Source organism: Stegastes partitus, unplaced genomic scaffold, assembly GCF_000690725.1.
Source record: "Stegastes partitus isolate 25-593 unplaced genomic scaffold, Stegastes_partitus-1.0.2 Scaffold586, whole genome shotgun sequence".
In the NCBI taxonomy this organism is placed as follows: Eukaryota; Metazoa; Chordata; class Actinopteri; family Pomacentridae; genus Stegastes; species Stegastes partitus.
In genome coordinates this window covers 173,630-193,078 of record NW_007578317.1, presented here as the reverse complement: position 1 = coordinate 193,078, position 19,449 = coordinate 173,630, and the positions used below count along the sequence as shown (strand labels likewise).

Genomic DNA, 19,449 nt, shown 5'->3' with positions numbered 1-19,449 from the left:
ATAGTGGTGAAATAAAAAAAGTGTCCAGTGACAATAGTGATTCTATTTATACTGCTTTTCCATTGTGAAAGTTGAGCAAGCGGTTAAAGGTTTTATTGCCAGCACTGTTTGGACAGCAGAGCTGATCCAAAGTGCTTTAGGGACACTTTCTGCAGGAGCAAATCCAAGTGAGCACATGAAGTATACTCAAATGCACACACAGAGACATAATCAGGCCTAATGGTTGTGGTGCAAATCACGCAGCGCAGTTTAATGACAGCTGAGTTGTGTTTCAGTTCTGGCCTGAGACCTGCATTGCAAGTTAAACCAGTCTTGCAACACTGAGCGTTATAACATCTCATACCTGAGAGCAACAGTTTTAAAATCCTGGTAAGTATGACACTCAGGTTTTATTATTATGAATAAATACTATTGGTAAATACTGTTAGTGAGAGAGAATGTAAGGAACAAACAGCTACAAATACCGGCCACTTCATCAGGTACACCATGCCAGTACTGGGTTGGACCCCATTTTGCCTTTTGATCTGCCTTAACTCCTCATGGCATAGGTTTAACATGGTGCTGGAAATGCTCCTCAGGTCCACATTAACATGAAAGCATCACACAGTTGCTGCAGATTTGTCGGCTGCACATCCATGATGCAAATCTCCCGCTCCACCCCATTCCAAAGGTGCTCTATTGGATTGTGATTTAGAGTCTGTGGAGGCCACCGGAGTACAAAGAACTCATTGTTCAAGAAACCAGTTTAAGGTGATTTGAGCTTTGTGACATCAGAAAATGGGTGAATTGACAGGGTCCGTAATGATGCTAGGCGATGTTAAATGATGCTCAATTGATACTCAGAAGCCCAAAGTGTGCCAAGAAAATATTCCCCACACCATTACTCCACCACCAGCCTGAACCGTTGCTACAAGGCAGGATGGATCCAAGCTTTCATGTTGTTTACCCCAAATTTTGACCCTATTGTTTGAATGTGGCAGCAGAAATCGAGACTCATCAGACCAGGCAACGTTTTTCTAACCTTCTATGGTCCAATTTTGGTGAGTCCGTGTGAATTGTAGCCTCAGTTTCCTGTTCTTAGCTGACAGAAGAGGCACCTGGTGTGGTCTTCTGCTGCTGTAGACTGTCTGCTTCAAGGTTGTGCGTTCAGGATGGTCTTCTGCATACCTCGACTGTAACAAGTGGTTGTTGGAGTTGCCTCTCTATCATCTTGAACCAGTCTGGCCATTCTCCTCTGAACTCTGGCATCAACAAGCATTTTTGCCCTGAGAACTGCTGCTCACTGGATACTTTCTCTTTTTCAGACCGTTCTCTGTAAACCCTATAGAGATGGTTGTGAGTGAAAATCTCAGTAAATCAGCAGCTTCTGGAATAGTGAGACCAGCCTGTCTGGCACCAACAACCACAGCACTGTAAAGTCACCTAAATCACCTTTCTTTCCTCATTCTGATGCTCGGTTTGAGTTTCAGCAGGTCATCTTGACCATGTCTACATGCTTAACCCTATTCAGGACTCTCATGTTGCCGTACACAGAAGGTCTTTCAGGGTCCATTGGATGTTTGTTAGTATTCATTACAGACTTTTATACTCTGTTAAATACATTTTCTGATAAGTTGACGTATTTTTGGTTACAAATGCATGACAAATGTCCCTCTTTTTATATTAAAAAAACAAACAAACAAACAAAAAAAACACCTAAACCAAATGGCCTTGGGTCCAAAAGTCCTGAATAGGGTTAAATGCATTGAGCTGCTGCCGTATAATTGACTGATTAGATATTATATTAAAAATAGAAGTACCCAGTGAGTGTACGTCCAGTGGAATATGTTCGCTGCTTGACTTTTTCATGCCTGTTTCTTTTTATGTGCTGAACACAATGTGATCCAGACATCCAATGCTAACATTCCGATGTTATGATTACCCCAGGATATGATGTTAACAATAGACCAGCAGCATCTGTACCCACTGTTGAATTATGAAGTGGTAGAAGCATTTTATATTTCACAGCTCAGCACAACTGTGCCAGGTCAGCTCCAACAACTCTGCGTATACAGTACATTTATTTTCAAACACAGGCGACTTATTCGAGCAGGATAATTCACTCAGTGTTTTCCAAGGAGGTCTGAGTGAGAAGCAGTGAGTGGCAGGATGTTTTAAAACATTTAAAACACACCTTTTCGGGAATTTCAGGACCAGAAAACTCAACAGTGCAGACTGGTAGAGATCCGTGTCCACATCTTTCATCTGCTCCCGGTTGCTCCAGTTGCTACCTCCGTCTGTCCTCACAGTTTAGCCGGTGTTGACATGATTTCCCCTGGCTGCCACAGTGACTTGGGTGTTATGTCACCAGTAGATTTCCCATTTTGCTATAGGCAGGGTGACAAAAAACACAAGAGGTGAGTTTAGGAAAATAATTGTCACGTTTGGAAAGAAAAGGGCTCCAAAGAAAAAGGAGAAAAATCTCTGGATTTGGATATTTTGTCATTTTATGAAGTTTTCTTCTTGTTTTGAGATATTTTCAGCACAGTTACTTCAGAGGTTAAAACCATTTTAAAGCACCCAAACATCAAAAAGATTAATTTCTACTATTTTGCATCAATATTCTCTTAAAATCCAAAATTTGAAAATGAGAAAACCGGTTCACTGACAGCAGCCATAACACATCACAATGTGTCGCCGTTTCATAGCTGTAAGTCTAAAAAAAAGGGTGATTTTTGTGCTGTTTAATATTTTGTACTGCCACTGCACAGACATTTGAGGGTACAGCTATTAAAAGTGAGATTTGTGGGCTGCCGCTTTAGCTCACCTGGTTGAGCTGGCGACCCATGTATAGAGGCTATCGTACCCGATGCAGCGGGTTCAAATCCTGCTCATGGCTCCAAGTCCTTCCCCCATTCTCTCCTCCCCCACTTTCCTGTCTCTCTCAACTGTCCTATCTAATAAAGGCAAAAAGGCCAAAGAAATAACCTAAAATGAGATTTGTCGCTTCTGGCTAAGATAGAAGGGCTATCCAAGGACGCTTACAAATCATGATATTATTTCTCCGCTGATCTGCTGCTAGAAAACCAGGTAGACTGGTGAATAGTTCCAAAGTGTATTACATCTATTTAAAACCTTAGACCTTTGGTCATTTGTTCCATTAGTGTGGCCTGCAATATCTCAAAAAGGCTCACAGATCTTTGTTCTCATTCTCGGAACAGCAAGCATGTTTCTTTCCATAATGTATAGAAGGTCTGGCGGTCTGACATCGTATAAGAGCTCAGAAATGTATTTACATGATGAAACACACTGTTCTGTAATACATTAAATCCTAATGGAAGGTGTAATCAACTGGTGTGAAATGTTCTTGCTGTTTCTAGGTAAAAGAACAGGAGATGACATTAGCATATAAGCTGAAAACTAAACTGAAGTTGTTCATAATAAGATGCTGTGACTGTTGGAACGGAGACAGACTGATGATACCTGAATATCAGAAGGTGGAATTTTCCCTTTAAGTGTCCATCGATAAACAATGAAACTAGTCACATGAAACTAGTGGATATGACAGTGACGACAAATCGATAAAATTAACATTAAATTCTCTAAAGCAGGAAGTTAAGACTCTGAACATAAACTGAGGTCTGTTCCTGCTGTATCTACCCTGAATAATCCACTTTCCTCAGTGCACAAAACATCTAAAATCGTTCAACAGCACAAAGATCAGATTCTAAGACAAGGTTTGCAATATATGTTTAGAGAGAGAAGACAGAAGACCAGAAAAAAAGTTTAGCTTGTTCAACTTGCAACCACAACCTGACAGAGACAAATATAATACAGAACTTTACACGTGAAATACAAAAAAGGAAGGTGCTTTGAACATAAAAACACTTATTGTGGGAATCATTTCATTAAGAGTGTGTTTATATTTATCAACAAGATTAAGAGTACAGTTTGCATTAAATCAAGGCATTACGGGTAAATTAGTTGCTTGTGAGCTTACTTTTTCGTTTTCCCATTTACTAATGTGACTTCCTGTTGTGTTCCATCTCACACCTCATTTGTCACCCAATTTACTGTTTACTATATATCAACACTTGAAGCTCTCCAGAGACTTGCTATACTTCAAGAGGTCTCTTCTTGATTAAAAACGTGGAGAAAATGTGTTGGGCACATAAATTGGTGAGGTCCAATATGCAGAAACCCTGTTCTGATTTGCATTTTTAAAAAATTATTATCTTCATTTTCATTTATTTTTTGTATTATTATTTTGACGACAGCAAATTTCTTTTGCATGTTTTGAGCAACATGCAGATTTGTGCATTGTTTTATAATACTTGTGTAATAATATTATAAAATATTAACAAATTATATGTAAAACTTCATAGCTAAAACATCCTTGGCTCTGTGACAGCTCCAAACCTGATATCACACACTTTTCACCCTAGACTTTTGCAAAATGCACAATAACTGCAATGTCGCATCGAACAATAATGTGGATTATTCAGCTCCGAGAATATAAGCCAGCGAGGCTTTAGCTATTGATGTACTATAGGAGAGTCGAGTCAATGCTCTTCTCCCTGATCCATTACAGTGAGACAACCAGAGGTACAAATAATGAGGAAAAAAAAGACACACAACTTCAAAAGCTGAGTTGTGGATGAAAGGACGTTTCAGCAAAGGGAGCTCTGAAGGTGGGAGCAAAAGTGCGAGAGAAAGAAATAAAGGGAACCGTGCGGCATCGTGCTCACCCTCGCAATGCTGTTCTTGTTTATTCATTTCGAATTTCATTTCATTGATCAAACATGATTAGAACAGTCCTGACATTTCTATGTGCTGTTTGCCGAAATACGAAATGATGCGTGACTGGCGGAAAGACGGAGCGCTCGGTTTTGTGTTTAGACTGAAACCAAATGTTTAGATGGAAAAGTAATGGAGCTTTGAGCATTTTAAATGAACTTTTATTGTAAACACAAGGGGAAGTAGTTATGCCTCTTGCTAATCAGTCAGAAGAGCAAAATCCCAAACTTTACTCATGTAGGCTGCAACTAAAATAGCAAATCTGCTGTTCAGAGTTGTTACAGTCGGTGCATAAAACATAAAACCTGCGCGTGGACTTGGCACATCCATCACGGCACATTAGCCACATCAAACAACTCGTCAGAAATGGGACTCCACCAGTTTTTCATGTTGGCTGACCTTCAGTGCTGCAAGATCAAGCCCAAGATCTACTTTCTGCATAAATCAATTATTAATCACCCATCATCAAGGCTCATTTTTGTGTAATGTCACTGAGCAGCGCACACTTCACTGAGCATGATGCATCTGCACCACGGATAGTTTGTCTGAACGAGACCGGACTCGCGCTTGGCAGCGACATGTAAGAAACGCTCAAAGGGCCGGATGACAAGAAAAGGAAATAAATGGTCTCGGTGTATAGACGGGGGTTAGCAAACCGCACGGAAATGATTGAACTCTCATTCTGGTACACAGTCATTGTACTTGATCAGCCTTTTGTTGTTGTTCACTCAGTTTGATGTAATTTCTCAAATTTCTTCGGCTGTAAGACGACATAAGAGATGATAACGGTGATGTGATCTCATAACACGTATTTGATGAAAGGGTGAGACTAACATTAGGAATCAGTATTTCTCATCACACACACACAAAATCACATTTTATTGTCATCCGCTGTTTGGACACTGTGGCATTTTAGGAAAAATACCGTTAATATTGTTGAAATTGGAGACAACAATGCTTGGCAGAGTCACGGATATGTAGGAATTAGATACTAGACTCCAAGATAGTGCCGATTTATCTCTGTGACAAACAAAATAAATGCCAAAAAAGAAAAAATAAATCAAAGAAGAAACATTTCTAATACGTATATATTACAGTTCTTAATAGCAGAGTTGCGTGATGACATTAACATTTGATTTTCAGGCTTATTTTTGTTTGTTTTATGGACTAAAACATTGTTAGAAGGAGCTGCTATGGGTTTTTTTTCATATATTTTTATTTGTACTTTCAGTTTATGGGTATTTTCTTTCCATTTCGTACACTTCTCTGTTTGTACTTCCTCCTGGGGAAGGTGTGTTTACTGAACCAGTGTCGAGTTATAGATTTCTTTGCTGTAACCAAAGAATATTTAGTTGGATTGTCTGCAGTCTTCTGGGATTGCTCCCAGTCTGTGCTGTATTCAGTCTAAGGGTTTATTTTGAATGCTATATCCAAAACATTATATATATGTAAAAAAGAAAGACTTAAGCCCGGAGGATCATCACCGTGGAACACGTCTGAAAACTAAAAACAGTTGTGTTATAAATCTAGTATTTATAACACTGCTTGGGTACAGTCAAGGAATGTAGAAGGATGTCTGTGAAGATTCTCAGTCATCTAGGTCGTGGTTATTCTCGTAGATTAATCTGGACTTGCTTGAGTTCCTTGAAGACGTTTCGGAACTGATGAAGCCTCTGGGATGAGAGGTGAAACGTCTTCAAGGAACTCAAGCAAGTCTAGTTTCTACGATTACTCTACGAGAATGTAGAAGGAGACTGGAAACAAACCATAGCCACCTATTGTCTGTGCCCAACCCCAACTGACTCCATCATCATGTCTTTACTGGTACTTTTGCATGACAGCATAAGCTTGAGTACAAGAGCTTAATAACTGAAAGTCTAATTCTTGGACAAAAAGTTCTGATAATACATATATATATATATAGTTTGTATTTAGCCTTTTTTAACCAGGCAAGCTATTAAGAACAAAGTCTTATTTACAATAGCTGTCTGGGAAAAAGAAAAAGCCTCTTGAGGTAATGCGATGAGGCCTAAAACCCTGTCAGACGTTAAAGGACACATCAACAAACATTCCCGCACACTCACTACTCGCACACAGGCACAAAAAGTATTTTCTTCCATGTACATCTTGTATTATTCAGAACTTTTACAGTTTCATAAGACCTCAGTCACACACTCGAGATGTGTCTCAGACTGCAGGGATAACACCTTCTCTCCTCGTCTCTATGGCAACAGCAGTAGTAATACAGTACAGGCACATCAAAGCGAATGAAGAAACACATCAGTAATGCCCGGTGCTATTAGCTGACTGATTTTTCCACATCGACGCCGTCACAAAAGGAGAAGAGATCACATTTTTTTTGATGAGTCAAACGCATTAGAGGTAGATGTGGATGAATTAGAGGGTCTCAGACGCTCTGAGATGTGTCTAAATGCGGTAACAAAGATTTGCATCTCTGAGAAGATTTCTAACTTCTGTTTTTATCTTAGTGAATTAAACAAGGTGTATTTCTAAACAGAATTAATCTGACGCTGATTGTCTCGCCGGCCTGTCGACTCTCTCGGTGGAACGAACTTCAAGAAGGTCCATGATGCAACCTCGTGAAGCAGATTGCAAAAGCAGATCTTACGTTTTCCTCGATTGATTTCATGCTAAGCTCATGTTCCCTGTAACCGCACATCAAGTTGCTCAGTTGAATTTCAGCTTACATTATTGAAAGTGAACGTTGTCGTGTTTGACTCAAAGTTTTCAGGTGATTTTAACAGTTGTGGTGTGAGGCTGTTGCACCGCAGTTCCTTCTATTTTTGGAAAACCCAATAACTCTGTGGCAGCTTCCTTTTTATTTATTCTTGCCAAACTTTCAATCAGCATCAATTTTCTGAAGGATGGAGTAGCATTAAGATTTTTTTGAAAAGTTGAAGTGCTCTTGAGAAATGTTGTTAAATCAGGATGAAGCTGAACAAAAATGTCTTTTAAGGCATCACGCTTGTGTGTATTTTCAAGAAAAAGAAAAAAAAAATATCTGAAAACCACTTCACTGCGTGTCCTTTTCCTCTTCTCCCCAAGGTTGTGTGGTGACGGTGACGGGGCGGCTCACATTTGTCAGTAACAAGTCCATGGAAATTGAAGTGCTGGTAGATGCTTCCTCACTGATGGAGGCAGAGAAATATCGTGCCGCCTCAGCTTTCTTCACCTTCATCTCGCTGGACAAGGACAATAAGCCTCTGCCTGTCCCTCCCCTTAAGGTTAGTACCATCCAGTCTCTTTCTGAAGGCTGTCTTTTTTATTAAAACCTCAATATGGAATTTATTTAATCCTATATGCAATTTTGCAGTCTGCATACATTTATACAGATCTTCTACAAATCAGGAGTTGGGTTTTTATGGGGAAAAAATCTGGCCTTTCTACTGAGATATCAGTCCAATACACATTTCATTTCTGTGGCGGCTGATAAAGATTCAATGGGAAGCTTGTTTCACTACAATGAACCACAAAGAGAGCATCTTTAAAGACAAACGATTGAAAACATTAAGATTAGTGTTGTGATGACATGAAATGTTGCTGCTCTCATTGCATTCAGTTCACCTTCTGTTTCTCTGATGTTTCCGTAACATTCCTTCAGTCGGTACCCTGTGATTTTTTTTTGGAAGGCTCACAGAAAGACGTCGTCCTTTATGTGGGAATTTTGCACGTTAGTCTCTTTTCATTGCATTAGCTCCCTCGTTGTGCCGGGTATTATCCTCGAGCATTGAGCGCTGAACGGTAATTTCCCCCACGACATCCCTGGACGGTGATGTCTGCCTGACTCAGCACTTATTGTCACGATGTAAAGTGTTTGTGTTTACCTGCAGACGGCAGAGCGATGCCTGCTGTTTGTTCTGGCTCCGCCGTGCAATGTGATCCAAAACCTTGTTTGTATGCAAACACCCGGCTCACGAGACCATCTGTTTCACTAATTTAAATGATTTCCTGGCGTCACTCGCATGCCCCTGATTGTCTCCGTGATGATCCATTTACAAGCCATCCAACTTTGGTATTAGATGAGGAGAGAAGTCTTTAGAATCTAAACAGAAAACACAAGATTCAGTGGACTGGAATTAAACTGAACAAAAATAGAAAAAGACAGCATGTAATATTTTTGAATTTTATGCATTTTTTTTTAAACATAGAGGGATAAATATTTGTTTTCCCCACACACAGCATCTCTAAACAGAATAGACGTCATGAAATTACAAAGTGTGCACCATGTTGGAAATGCTAACGGGCAGATCGAGGTTACATAGACCAGAAATCACGAGTCAGTAACGAGTGAGTCCACCATTTGCAGACAGTTAATGAGATTGTCTGTGCTTTTGGAACGTCCTGCTCTTCCTGAAGGGCTTGGCAAAGTTAGCGGACGTTTTTGGGGACTGCATCAAGTTCTCTGACACATTCTTCTAGACATTTCTAAAACAGTTTCTTCTGTGACAAACAGTGGATTCGTGGACATTCATGTGCCTGGTTACGGCTCTAACTGACAGGCCAAATGGCCGTTCTCGTCTTTCTCTTGACATCGTGTCATTTAAATAAAGCTGCTTTTTAAGGTGGACTTTCATAGTCACTGGCCAAACAAGTGTCTGTGCAGTGGTCACTGGTCGACTGATTATTATTCCTTTAAAACCCACACCTGGCCAGAGTGTGGAATAACTCCACGGTTGAGAATTTGTCACTAGTTGAACAACTCTAAAGCTTTTTGTCCACACTTGGCTCAACATAACACTTTTCTAACCAGAATAGAAATGAGACTTTTCTGTAAATCAGAAAAGAAAAAAATGGTAACATGGACTGCACTTATATCGCGCTTTTCTACCTTAGCGACATTTAAAGTGCTTTACAATGTTTTCTCATTCACCCATTCACACACACACATATTCATACACCAATGGCGACAGAGCTGCCATGCAAGGCGCCTGCCTGCCATTGGGAGTAACTTCGGGTTCGGTGTCTTGCCCAAGAACGCTTTGACTGTGGAGAGGGATCGAACCGCCAACCTCACGATCAGAGGACGACCACTCTGCCACCTGAACCACAGCCGCTCAGAAGAAAACCATTCACACGCTGAGTTTATATAACGCTAACACTGGTTGCACTGTGATGATTAGGATTATCACTTTTGTAGGTCACCAATTAAATTCAGCTTCATGTTGTGTTTGACTGTGTGACTGTTTGGTTTGTCAACACAACATAATATGAACCAGTTTCTTGATTTGGTGATCATGCTTTTGAGTTCAGAAAAATCGACAACAATGTTATGTCACAAGGACTGAATGGCCAGCTTCAATGAAATTTTACAGACCAGCAGCAGCTCATTATTCTCTCGAGTGCAGAGCTAGCAACTGAGCTAATCATTAAACTTTAAGTACGTGCGGAGAACTGAATAAGCCGAGGAAATGCACTAAAAGTGAAGCCCGAGCAGCAAGAACAATGCTGCTCTCTGGTCTAACATTTACCCTCTTGCTAAAACCAAAATTATAAAACCACAGGTCATTGAAACAATACAATAAATTCTGCAAAATACAGTTTTAACTCACTCGTAGATCTTAAAAGTTTCAAGTGACACAAGTGTGTAATGGAAAATTTGCAAGAATCAAGCCAAGCTGAGCAACGTGGATGAGAGTGAAGCCGGGGAAAGGGGTTGTTATAGGTGAGCTGTCATGCCACTAAGTGCAGCAGTGACTCCTTTGACAATAAACATTCAGACGCACTTAAAGGTGCAGCATTACGCTTAAACGCCGTGACATGTTTATTTGAGAACAGACGTCTCCGCTGATGCCCCTGGGAGACAGAAATGTGCATCATATGCGTGTCTCCTCCGCTTGGCCTTTTCAGAAGCTCCTGTCAGTCTCCCCCCATTTCCATTTCACAAAACCCGCTTTTGGTTTGCCCATTGTCTGCCTCTCCCTCCATGCATTCATTAACCGGTTTTCCGTCTCTCATGAGCTGCTCATTGCCTTTGTTTTAATGGCGGGGAATTGCAGCGATGATTAGAGTCATTGTAATTTCTCTGTTCACCTCAAATTTATGAAAAGAGAGGCTCGGGAAAAAAAAAAAAAAAATCTCCTGGTGATTTTAATAATTCATCCTCAACACTATAAATGGAAATCTAAATGGAGCACAGACTGCCAGGGCTCTGATGTAGCTTGTCAAATAAACAAGGGCAGGAATAGAGAAAATTTGCGTGTGTGCATGTGTTATGAAGAAAAGGTCGAACAGAGAAACAATATAGACAGACTTTGTGTTTGTGTGCACGAGGAACGCAAATAGAGCGTCTGCATGCGCGGGTCTGTATATGCGAGCGTCGGCTTTGCGTGTGAATGTGCTTGCACAGAGTGTGTTTTTATATGAGAGAGGAGAATGAGGCTCAATCAGTGCTATTTCTGGCTTTATAACTGTTTACTGGGGGCTTAAACGTGGGATGAGATCGACTCGAACCGAGGCATTGCCCATCTAAACTCTACAGATGGCAGTAAACCTTTTTCGTACATGTCGGTCCCTCGGTGTGCAAAAGAGACGCCTCACACGCAGGAAATAGGGTTTAACACGTCAATCCAATTAACACCCGAATTTCCCCTAACAGTGGAGCTGGGACTGTGAGGGTTGGAACTGCAGTAATGACATTAATTAGCCTCATAAGCCAGATGATAGCGAGCAGAACAAAGCATGACAAACATTTGGCCTCCCTGTCCTTCCAGTTTAACTTTACCTTGGGCCATGACAGCAATGTAATATTGTAAATAGTCTCATTGAATATCATTTATTTATTCACCGGACAGATTTTCCTCCTTTAAATGGGAAAAGCTGTAAAGACAATTTTAAACAAACCTAATTATTTATCAGCTTGTAGCAATGCAGACGCTTTCTGAACAACCCTTGTAAGGGCGATTCGAGCAGCTGTTTGGCTTCCTATCAGGTATAATAAATGTTGTTTTCACTGTTTCTGTGACTGCAAAATGTTCTTCTAGAAACAGACACTCTGTCTTAACGGTAACAGAAGCTTCCGAGAAGTTGCTGCACCTGGCCAAAACATTCTCCCCCACACGTGACCACAACCTGATGACTTACACTTGGGTTTTTGTATAGATTGAGCCATACATTGCATGTAAAGGACAGACGTGGCGACCGTGACGTCACCTATTGGTTTGTGGACTCCTCGTCTGAAGCTTTTAGAATTTGGCCAAACGCGTCTTGAAACAACAAGCGAGGGGTGGAGCTGAATCAAAACTCGAGGACACTACAAATCAGAATCAGGACCTGCTATGATGGCCAAGTCTGTGGACACAAACAGGGAATTTGACTCTGGCTTGCACAAGATAAAACACATGCATTTAAACAAGGGCAGCAGGTCAGGAAAATATTCAACTGCAATGTAATTGCTGTAACCTGTCAACCACAAAGTAACCCTGCCTTCAAACACACCCCACTTTAAAGTCTATTTTACTGTAAATGGGAACCCAATTGACAAAATGAGCATCATGCTGTACTGTAAAACTAGACCATAAAGTCACTGAACAAAATGATGACTAAGATAGCAAATTAAGTGAGAAGTGGGGCCATTTTCTCATAGACGTCTATGCAATTAGATTTTTTTTCTCAAACAGAGGAGTCGCCCCCTTCTGGCTGTTAGAAGTAGTGCAGGTTTAAGTAACTTTTTCATTAACCTAATTTTTTCGCCCATATTTTACATAGAGTCTGTGGATTGAACACAGGGTTAGGATTTGATAAAGTATGTTAATCAGTGACCTATAGAGGATGGTGAGTTTTGTTTCTTTGATCAGACAAAGGCTAGCTGTTTCTAGCATTTTTTGCAGAGCTAACTCACTTAAAGTAAGTACAATATGCCAAAATACTAAACTTCTCTCCCCTTTCCCACAACTTTCTGTCACTTCTTCTTCATTGGACTGTACTGAAATTCTTACTGAAATAAACTTTTTGTATTTATTCCAGGTGCTTCCTCTTTGCCCATTAAAGATTCAAATGAGGAGACATTGTAGATACACCTCAGGGCACTGTGACATTGAATTCCTAATACTAATTGCATGTAGTGTCACCGATATGAACTCATTGTAAGGGATTTTAAAGAGCCGACTGGCTACTGTAAAGGGTTATAATGTATTTTAGTGACACCTAACTAACTCCATTCTTTCACAGTTATCTCTACTAGAGGTCTCTCATTCCCCAGATTTATAAAAGCCCAGATAGACTCTTTTTTTGTAGTGTCTGCTAAAGGTATTCATCAGTAACACTGCCTTTATGTCTGTTCCTGATTTCTTCATATAAAGCTCATATGAAACAAAGAACTGCAGCCAGAAACCTTCATTATCTGTAGTATGACACTATCTTAGTGTGTATTTTCCACATTATCCATTCATGCCAAAAGTATTTTACACACAAGACAAGTATTTCCACTCTAAACCACTGATCTAGTTTTCAACATATTCCAAAGGATCCCTCTGAGATTCCTATTTCTGTACTTATACCTTCATCGAATATGTTATCTTTCTTTTATTGAATCCTGTTTAATTTAAACATATCACACCCCTGAGAGCTAAAAAACAAATGCCAAACCTTCACTAGTTAAATTCTCATGACATTGTGGCAGATTTTGCCCCAGTTGTGTGCTAAAAATAGTCCGATCGAAAGGGCTGCTTCTGCTATTTTTGACTGCAGGTGCTTCCCCCCCCACCCTCCACCCCATTCTCTCATCCTCGATTTCTCTCGAATGAGCTCACTTGCGTTGACTATTTTTAGATTTTCCTGTTTTAGCTCAGCAGGGTCTAGGGACTGTGCGAGTGTATGTAGGGGAGGTTGTAGATGGGCTGTCACTAATGTAAGCATACTGTGAGTAGTGCCGAAGTAGGGCAAGAGGACAACGTGGACAGGGAGGATGTTGGGGAATACCTTGGCTCACTGCTGCAGTACCCTTTGAAATGTCCTGAAATAATGTATGTGCATGCTTGATGAGTGTAGAAATAATCGTAAATGCCTGGAAGCGCCTTTGACGTCCTTGTTGTGTTTCTGATCATTTCAATGGGATAGCAGTTCTTTGAACCTCAAAGTTAGAAAAATGTTTTTTTCCTCCACATTGTGGACGTGTGTTCAGGTATGAATGAAAAGGTAGTTCAAAACAATGCGCACATTCAGCAATCATTGTGAAGAGGCATGCAGATCAATACCAGTGTTCATCCCTAGTGAGTTCACACTAGCTTTGCTTCTTTTTTACATCTTGCTATTTCTATATTCCTGTCCATTCTTGTTCAGAGTTTCATTCTATCTCTTCCTTCATCTTTCGCTCCTTCTGCTCCTGTTCATATTTCCCACCGGCCCTTCCCTCCCATCCCTCCTTACCCTCTTTTCTTCATCTCTCCTCCCTCCTTCCCCTCCATCTCCCTCCCTCCCTCCTCGCTGGCAGAGACTCAGCTGGCCTCCCTTGACACGAAAACAAGCCCTGTTGTCATGGCAACCCCCTTGTAGTCCACATGAAGTGATGCACGTTTATTTTTAGATGCCTCCCATTGAAGACAATCAGAAACGGGTTAGCGGGTTCGCTCGTGCCAAAGTCGCAAATATGTTGGACTGCGCGGCGGTCCGAAAGCACGATGCAGAGGCCACCGCCGACGCTTGTTCTCGTCACACCTCAGTCCCTGAATCTCAACAGGAAATTAATTATGAATATCAGGAGTTTTTCATTATACCTTATTCATGAATACAGGGATAGAGAGAGAGAAAAAAAGAAAGAAACTTGTGTGCACACTGTCCGACTTTTCTTTTTTGAAAGAAAGGCTGCTGCAGAACCTTTGCGCCTGCCTCATCTGCATTTAAAGAGAACTTTTTTTCCCCCATTTTCAGCTGGTTTGAGGGTTTGATTTTCCAATTTGCAAAAATGCCATGTGTGCACAAGTAGGAGGCGTGTACATTTAATACGGACTATCTTGTCTTCGGTACCTGATTGGATTGGGTAACAAGTGGTTGCAAGATAGTGAGTGAATCAGCTGATTGCGTATACGGTCAGTAATGGATTGTGCACAGTTTGTTGAGGTGCTTGCCATCAGTGTTGTGCAAGTTCACGCTTTGCAAGAGTTCGCTCAAAGTTATTAAAGATTGAAACTGCATATTCATAGTTCACAATTTAGAATTTTTCGGTAAATTCACAGTCCCACATTCTCACCGGTCCTCTTCACAACCCAAAAAGACAAAGAAGATGAAAGCAAACATTAAAGATCCTCATCGATCAGGTCTGTATAACCAACTGAAGGTCTAAATCTGGTGTTTGGAAGGACTGCTCCCAATAGGACCGACAGTTTCTTATTTCCCAAAATACCGAACTGGTTTGAACACAGATTTAACCTCCTGCTGTATTTGGAATAAAATATTACCCTCCAGTCAAGTTGCGCTCAAATCTGGTAGCCTTGGCTGTTAACACTCACATTCTTCAGTTTCAAATAGATAAGATCACATGAACTGAAAACACGAGCACGTTGGTTCACAACACTGAGGCCAAGCGCTAACCTTGTGCCTTGTGAATTTCTTTTAATTGATGGTGAGCCAGCACTTTTTTTTGCCATTATTTTCCATACTTATCCTGCTTTGCCATCACATTCTTTAGTACATAATGGTCTGGCTGGACCACACCATCATGCTGCTGCTGGAGATAAAACACTATTTCTTTAAGCTAATCACAGTCATCAGTTCATACCTACATGTCAGACCATTGCCATACTAAATTCTCTTGATGACGTTCCATGCATGAACCTAGCTGTTGGATTCTTTTGCAGCACGAATTAAAGGGCTTGTCGTTTTGCATGGCCACGCTGATCTTTTATTGATTTCTGATACACTGGAGCCTTGCTTCGGTAAAGGCGTGTCCGCGCTAGCTGGCCTGCATGACCTCTTCTCCCCTTCTGATCTACACTGAACTCATACATGGCCTATCTGCAATCCAGTCGATGAAAATTCCCTGTGGTGAAATTTAACACCTGCATGAGTATGCATAGAAGACACTCATTTTATTTCTATTTACAGCCGAAGCTTAACGATATCCAGTTCAGCATTACGCATTCTTAGATATTCTTTTAATTTCCTCTTCTTGATCTGATTTTTTTTTCAGTTTCCTGCAAATATCCCATAATGACCCAGCAGCACCAGAAAAGAAGCAGGGAAGTGTTATTTTGAGTTAAAGCTGGGTCGACAGTCATATAATGAGCATCATGAGAACTTGAGAGTGTTAATACAAAGTTGATACAAGTACAAGAACTTCTGAACTTCCTCACAATCATTTGTAATTTAAAGCCTTCAGGAAAAACCTTTCTCTGTCTTGCTTAAAAGTTGTGTTTTAGTCCGGCAAATGATTCATTCTCTAAATCACTGCCAACCATTTCCCAAAATACACAAAAGCACTGCCTGCATCGTCAAAGGAGTAATGACCGGGGTTCATTCATTCCTCAAAATCATCTTCAGACTTGAAACTTGCTGTAATGTCTCAGTTTATTTTGCTAAGAGTTACTAGATTGTGTTCTGAAGGCTCACACTTATAGGAGTCATTGTGATTTCACTGTAGTAAACAAATAAAACTGTAAGTAAACACCAACTAACATAATAGGCAGTTCAGACAGGACACTTTGTCAGATTGAACCATTTATTTGAGATCACATACATTTAGTTTGGTGGTGACTCTGCTCGTGATGCTCTGGAACGATCTGCGCAAGCATGACACAGATAATCCCTGAGATCACAAACCCCCGCAGAGCCATGAATTTACAATTTACAATTTTTAGAATACAGCATGAACACGAGAACAGGAGACCAACTAAATAGTCTTCACTAACAGAATCTAGATTACATAGTTCAGGGTACAATAATGAACCATCTGCAACCTACAGTCCCACAATATGGGAAACACCGGGGTTGTATGCGATTGAACTGTTTTTAAAAGGTGGTGGTTGGGTAGGAGGAGGAGATTTGATGATCTGCAGAGGCTGGAGTAGCAGCGATGTGGTGAGCGTGAAGCGGGCAGAATGAATGAACGCTGCCTCAGTTATAAAGCACGCCAAGTGGGTGGGCTGGACTTTAGCGATGACGATTGGACAGGAGGGGCCATGTGACCGCCTGACTCCGTGCCTGTCTGAACTAACGCGAAGCTCCATAAATAAAAACTTTATTTATTTTTTAGGGGGAAGTAAAACCTTAACGAATAACTACTTACTGCAGCTTTAACCTTGCTCCAACTGTGGTGAAGCTCACATTATTTTAGATAAAGTGACAGCAAAAAATATGTATCGTGTCTGACCAGATGGACTCATGGATAAAGGTCTGTTCACCATTAAGGAAGAGCCTGCACATTCTAAAGGACTCATTTTATGTCTACAAATTAAACACCTTTCAGCATTGTCTCAAAATGTCATCCTTTGTGCCTCTCGCTCTCTCTCTCTCTCTCTCTCTCTCCGTTTCACACAGACATGTAAGTTAGTATCCGGGCTCATGCCGGACCAGATGGCTATTATTTGTCTTGAGCTGCTTGCTTACAGCTTGATGCTACTTTTGAGGCAGTGGCATTTGGCAGCGCCACCGATGCCCCGTGCCCACTCTAATAACAGCTCGTGCCAGCACAAAGGAACCCCCTTGGCATTTTTGCTGGCATTGTGTGAGCAAGTACCTTTAACAAGCTTTGTCCCTGTTCCACATTCACGCCATTTGGTTTGCCACACTCCATTCAACGGTCCGCCTAATGGAAGACTGGCACACCAGGTGAAGCAGCTGTTTGTCTTGGCCTTTTGATCTGATCGGCTCCAAAGTGTGACTGTGTCTTGGCTCCCAGTGAAAGAGATTCAGGCTGATGTTTTATCTGGTCAAGCGTTATCTATTCTAGAAGACTGAGGTTTTTGTATTGGAACTAATGCATTTGATGGATTGAAATTTTGCTTGAACAATCACAGTCCCAAAAGAATGAATGAGGCGACGCCCTGACTTTTCATCTGCCGCAACATAAGGATGTGGTTTTAAATGAAATGCCATTTTGAATTATATATGCAACATATATTCATGTTTCACACAGGGTGCATTATAATCACTTTGGTGAACTCTTAGCTTTTCCTCCTGTGCAATCATCAAGTTCACATTTTTATTTGTTCACTGCTTTGGTTGATAGACTGGATGCTTACAAAACTAAAAACATTCATATCTTATTCTCAAATGTGATCGTCATAAACATTACAGCAGCTGAATAGAAGCACTTTGCCAATATTTTTATTAACATATGACCATGAAGATTTTAGCAATTAGTTCAAAGCAGTCTCACAAAGCTGCTAGTCTGGCTGCAGACTGTGACTCCTGTTCAGAGAAGAGTCATTGTGTTTTATGCTGCTGGAGTCACGAATCATTTGTAATATAACGATGAACATGTACTTTGGAACACAAGGAGCTCTTGTACTCAGTGCCAATTTTTTTCTGATTCTCCAAATGCACCTTTTAGCATCATTATTATTTCCTACGGCAACTTAGGTATGGTTAAAGTGATTTAAAATAATTACTAATGCTGCAAAAACAATACACTGACAGCGTGTCATAATAATAATAATGTATATGATTAAAATAATAAGCTAATAGCCAAGTGAATTGCAAGAAACACACACCAGCTTTTAGGTGTGTGCAGCTGAGCTCGACTTCACAAATCAACATGCAGGCTAGAAATAATGTCATAAGGTTTCACAAGCTAAGGCAGAGTGCAGATATTTTTTGGTTGCCTGAAATGTAAGAATAAATTGGAGTAGAGACATTCAAGTGAAAGGCACTTTATAACAAGCATGACTGGTTTTTTGCAATGTTGATGGGTTCTGCATCGGAGAGTCTCCACTAGTGATACTGTATAATCACAGTTATTACACTGGAGCTACTGTGCGAATACCAATTACATGCAGGATACCGAAAGGATATTTTGAGGCCAGCGTCAAATTGTCACACTGAGTTATGCAAATGCGATCAGCGTTAGCGCTAACATATGCACACACGCGTGCAGCCTAGAAGTAATACACACCAAATAAAAGCAGGACAAATAATGTGCACAGATGGACAAAAAAAAGGGGAAACACCAGTATTAAGGCTTCGCAGATCTGATAGTTCTGTTGTGCTGTTATTCACCACTGTGACCAAAAAAGAAAAAGGGGGATACCCAAAAAACACATTGAGCTTGTAAACCAGAATTTAACCAGCATATATAAGGCCAATTGAATTCCAGTATTATGCAGGAAAATTAGTGATTATTTCTTCTTTTCAGGCTGGATAAATGTGTTTTCCACTCATAATGTAAAGGTTTATTGGAACAAGAACAGTAGCTGGAACAATTGGGTCTTTTGTTAGTTTTCAAGTGATATCTGAAAAACAGCATCTGGAAATACAAACCAGTTCATAAATCGGTTACAACAAACAATGCCAGAAACCCAGAAGTGCGGGAGAACCTGCACAACAGTAAAGGTCATGATTTCAGTAAGTTAATAGTTCATCTGTCCTTTACCTAATAGTCCGTCTTGCTTAGTTTTCTGCCAGATCATCTTTAAAGGTGCGGTACACAATTCCTATCCAATGCACTTTTTGCAATATTCAACGAGTACACACACAGTCAGCTCGCTGTCTATTCTGTGTTTA

At 40.6% G+C, this 19,449-nt stretch overlaps 1 protein-coding gene across 1 annotated transcript in view; it reads left to right on the top strand.

Annotated features, from left to right (window-relative positions):
• acot7 (acyl-CoA thioesterase 7) overlaps positions 1-19,449 on the top strand; it is a 63,266-nt gene that overhangs the window by 39,981 nt on the left and 3,836 nt on the right. Inside the window, exon 8 of the mRNA XM_008288981.1 lies at positions 7,843-8,021. Within this exon, the coding sequence (XP_008287203.1) occupies positions 7,843-8,021 (179 nt within the window). The remainder of the gene's footprint in view (positions 1-7,842; positions 8,022-19,449) is intronic.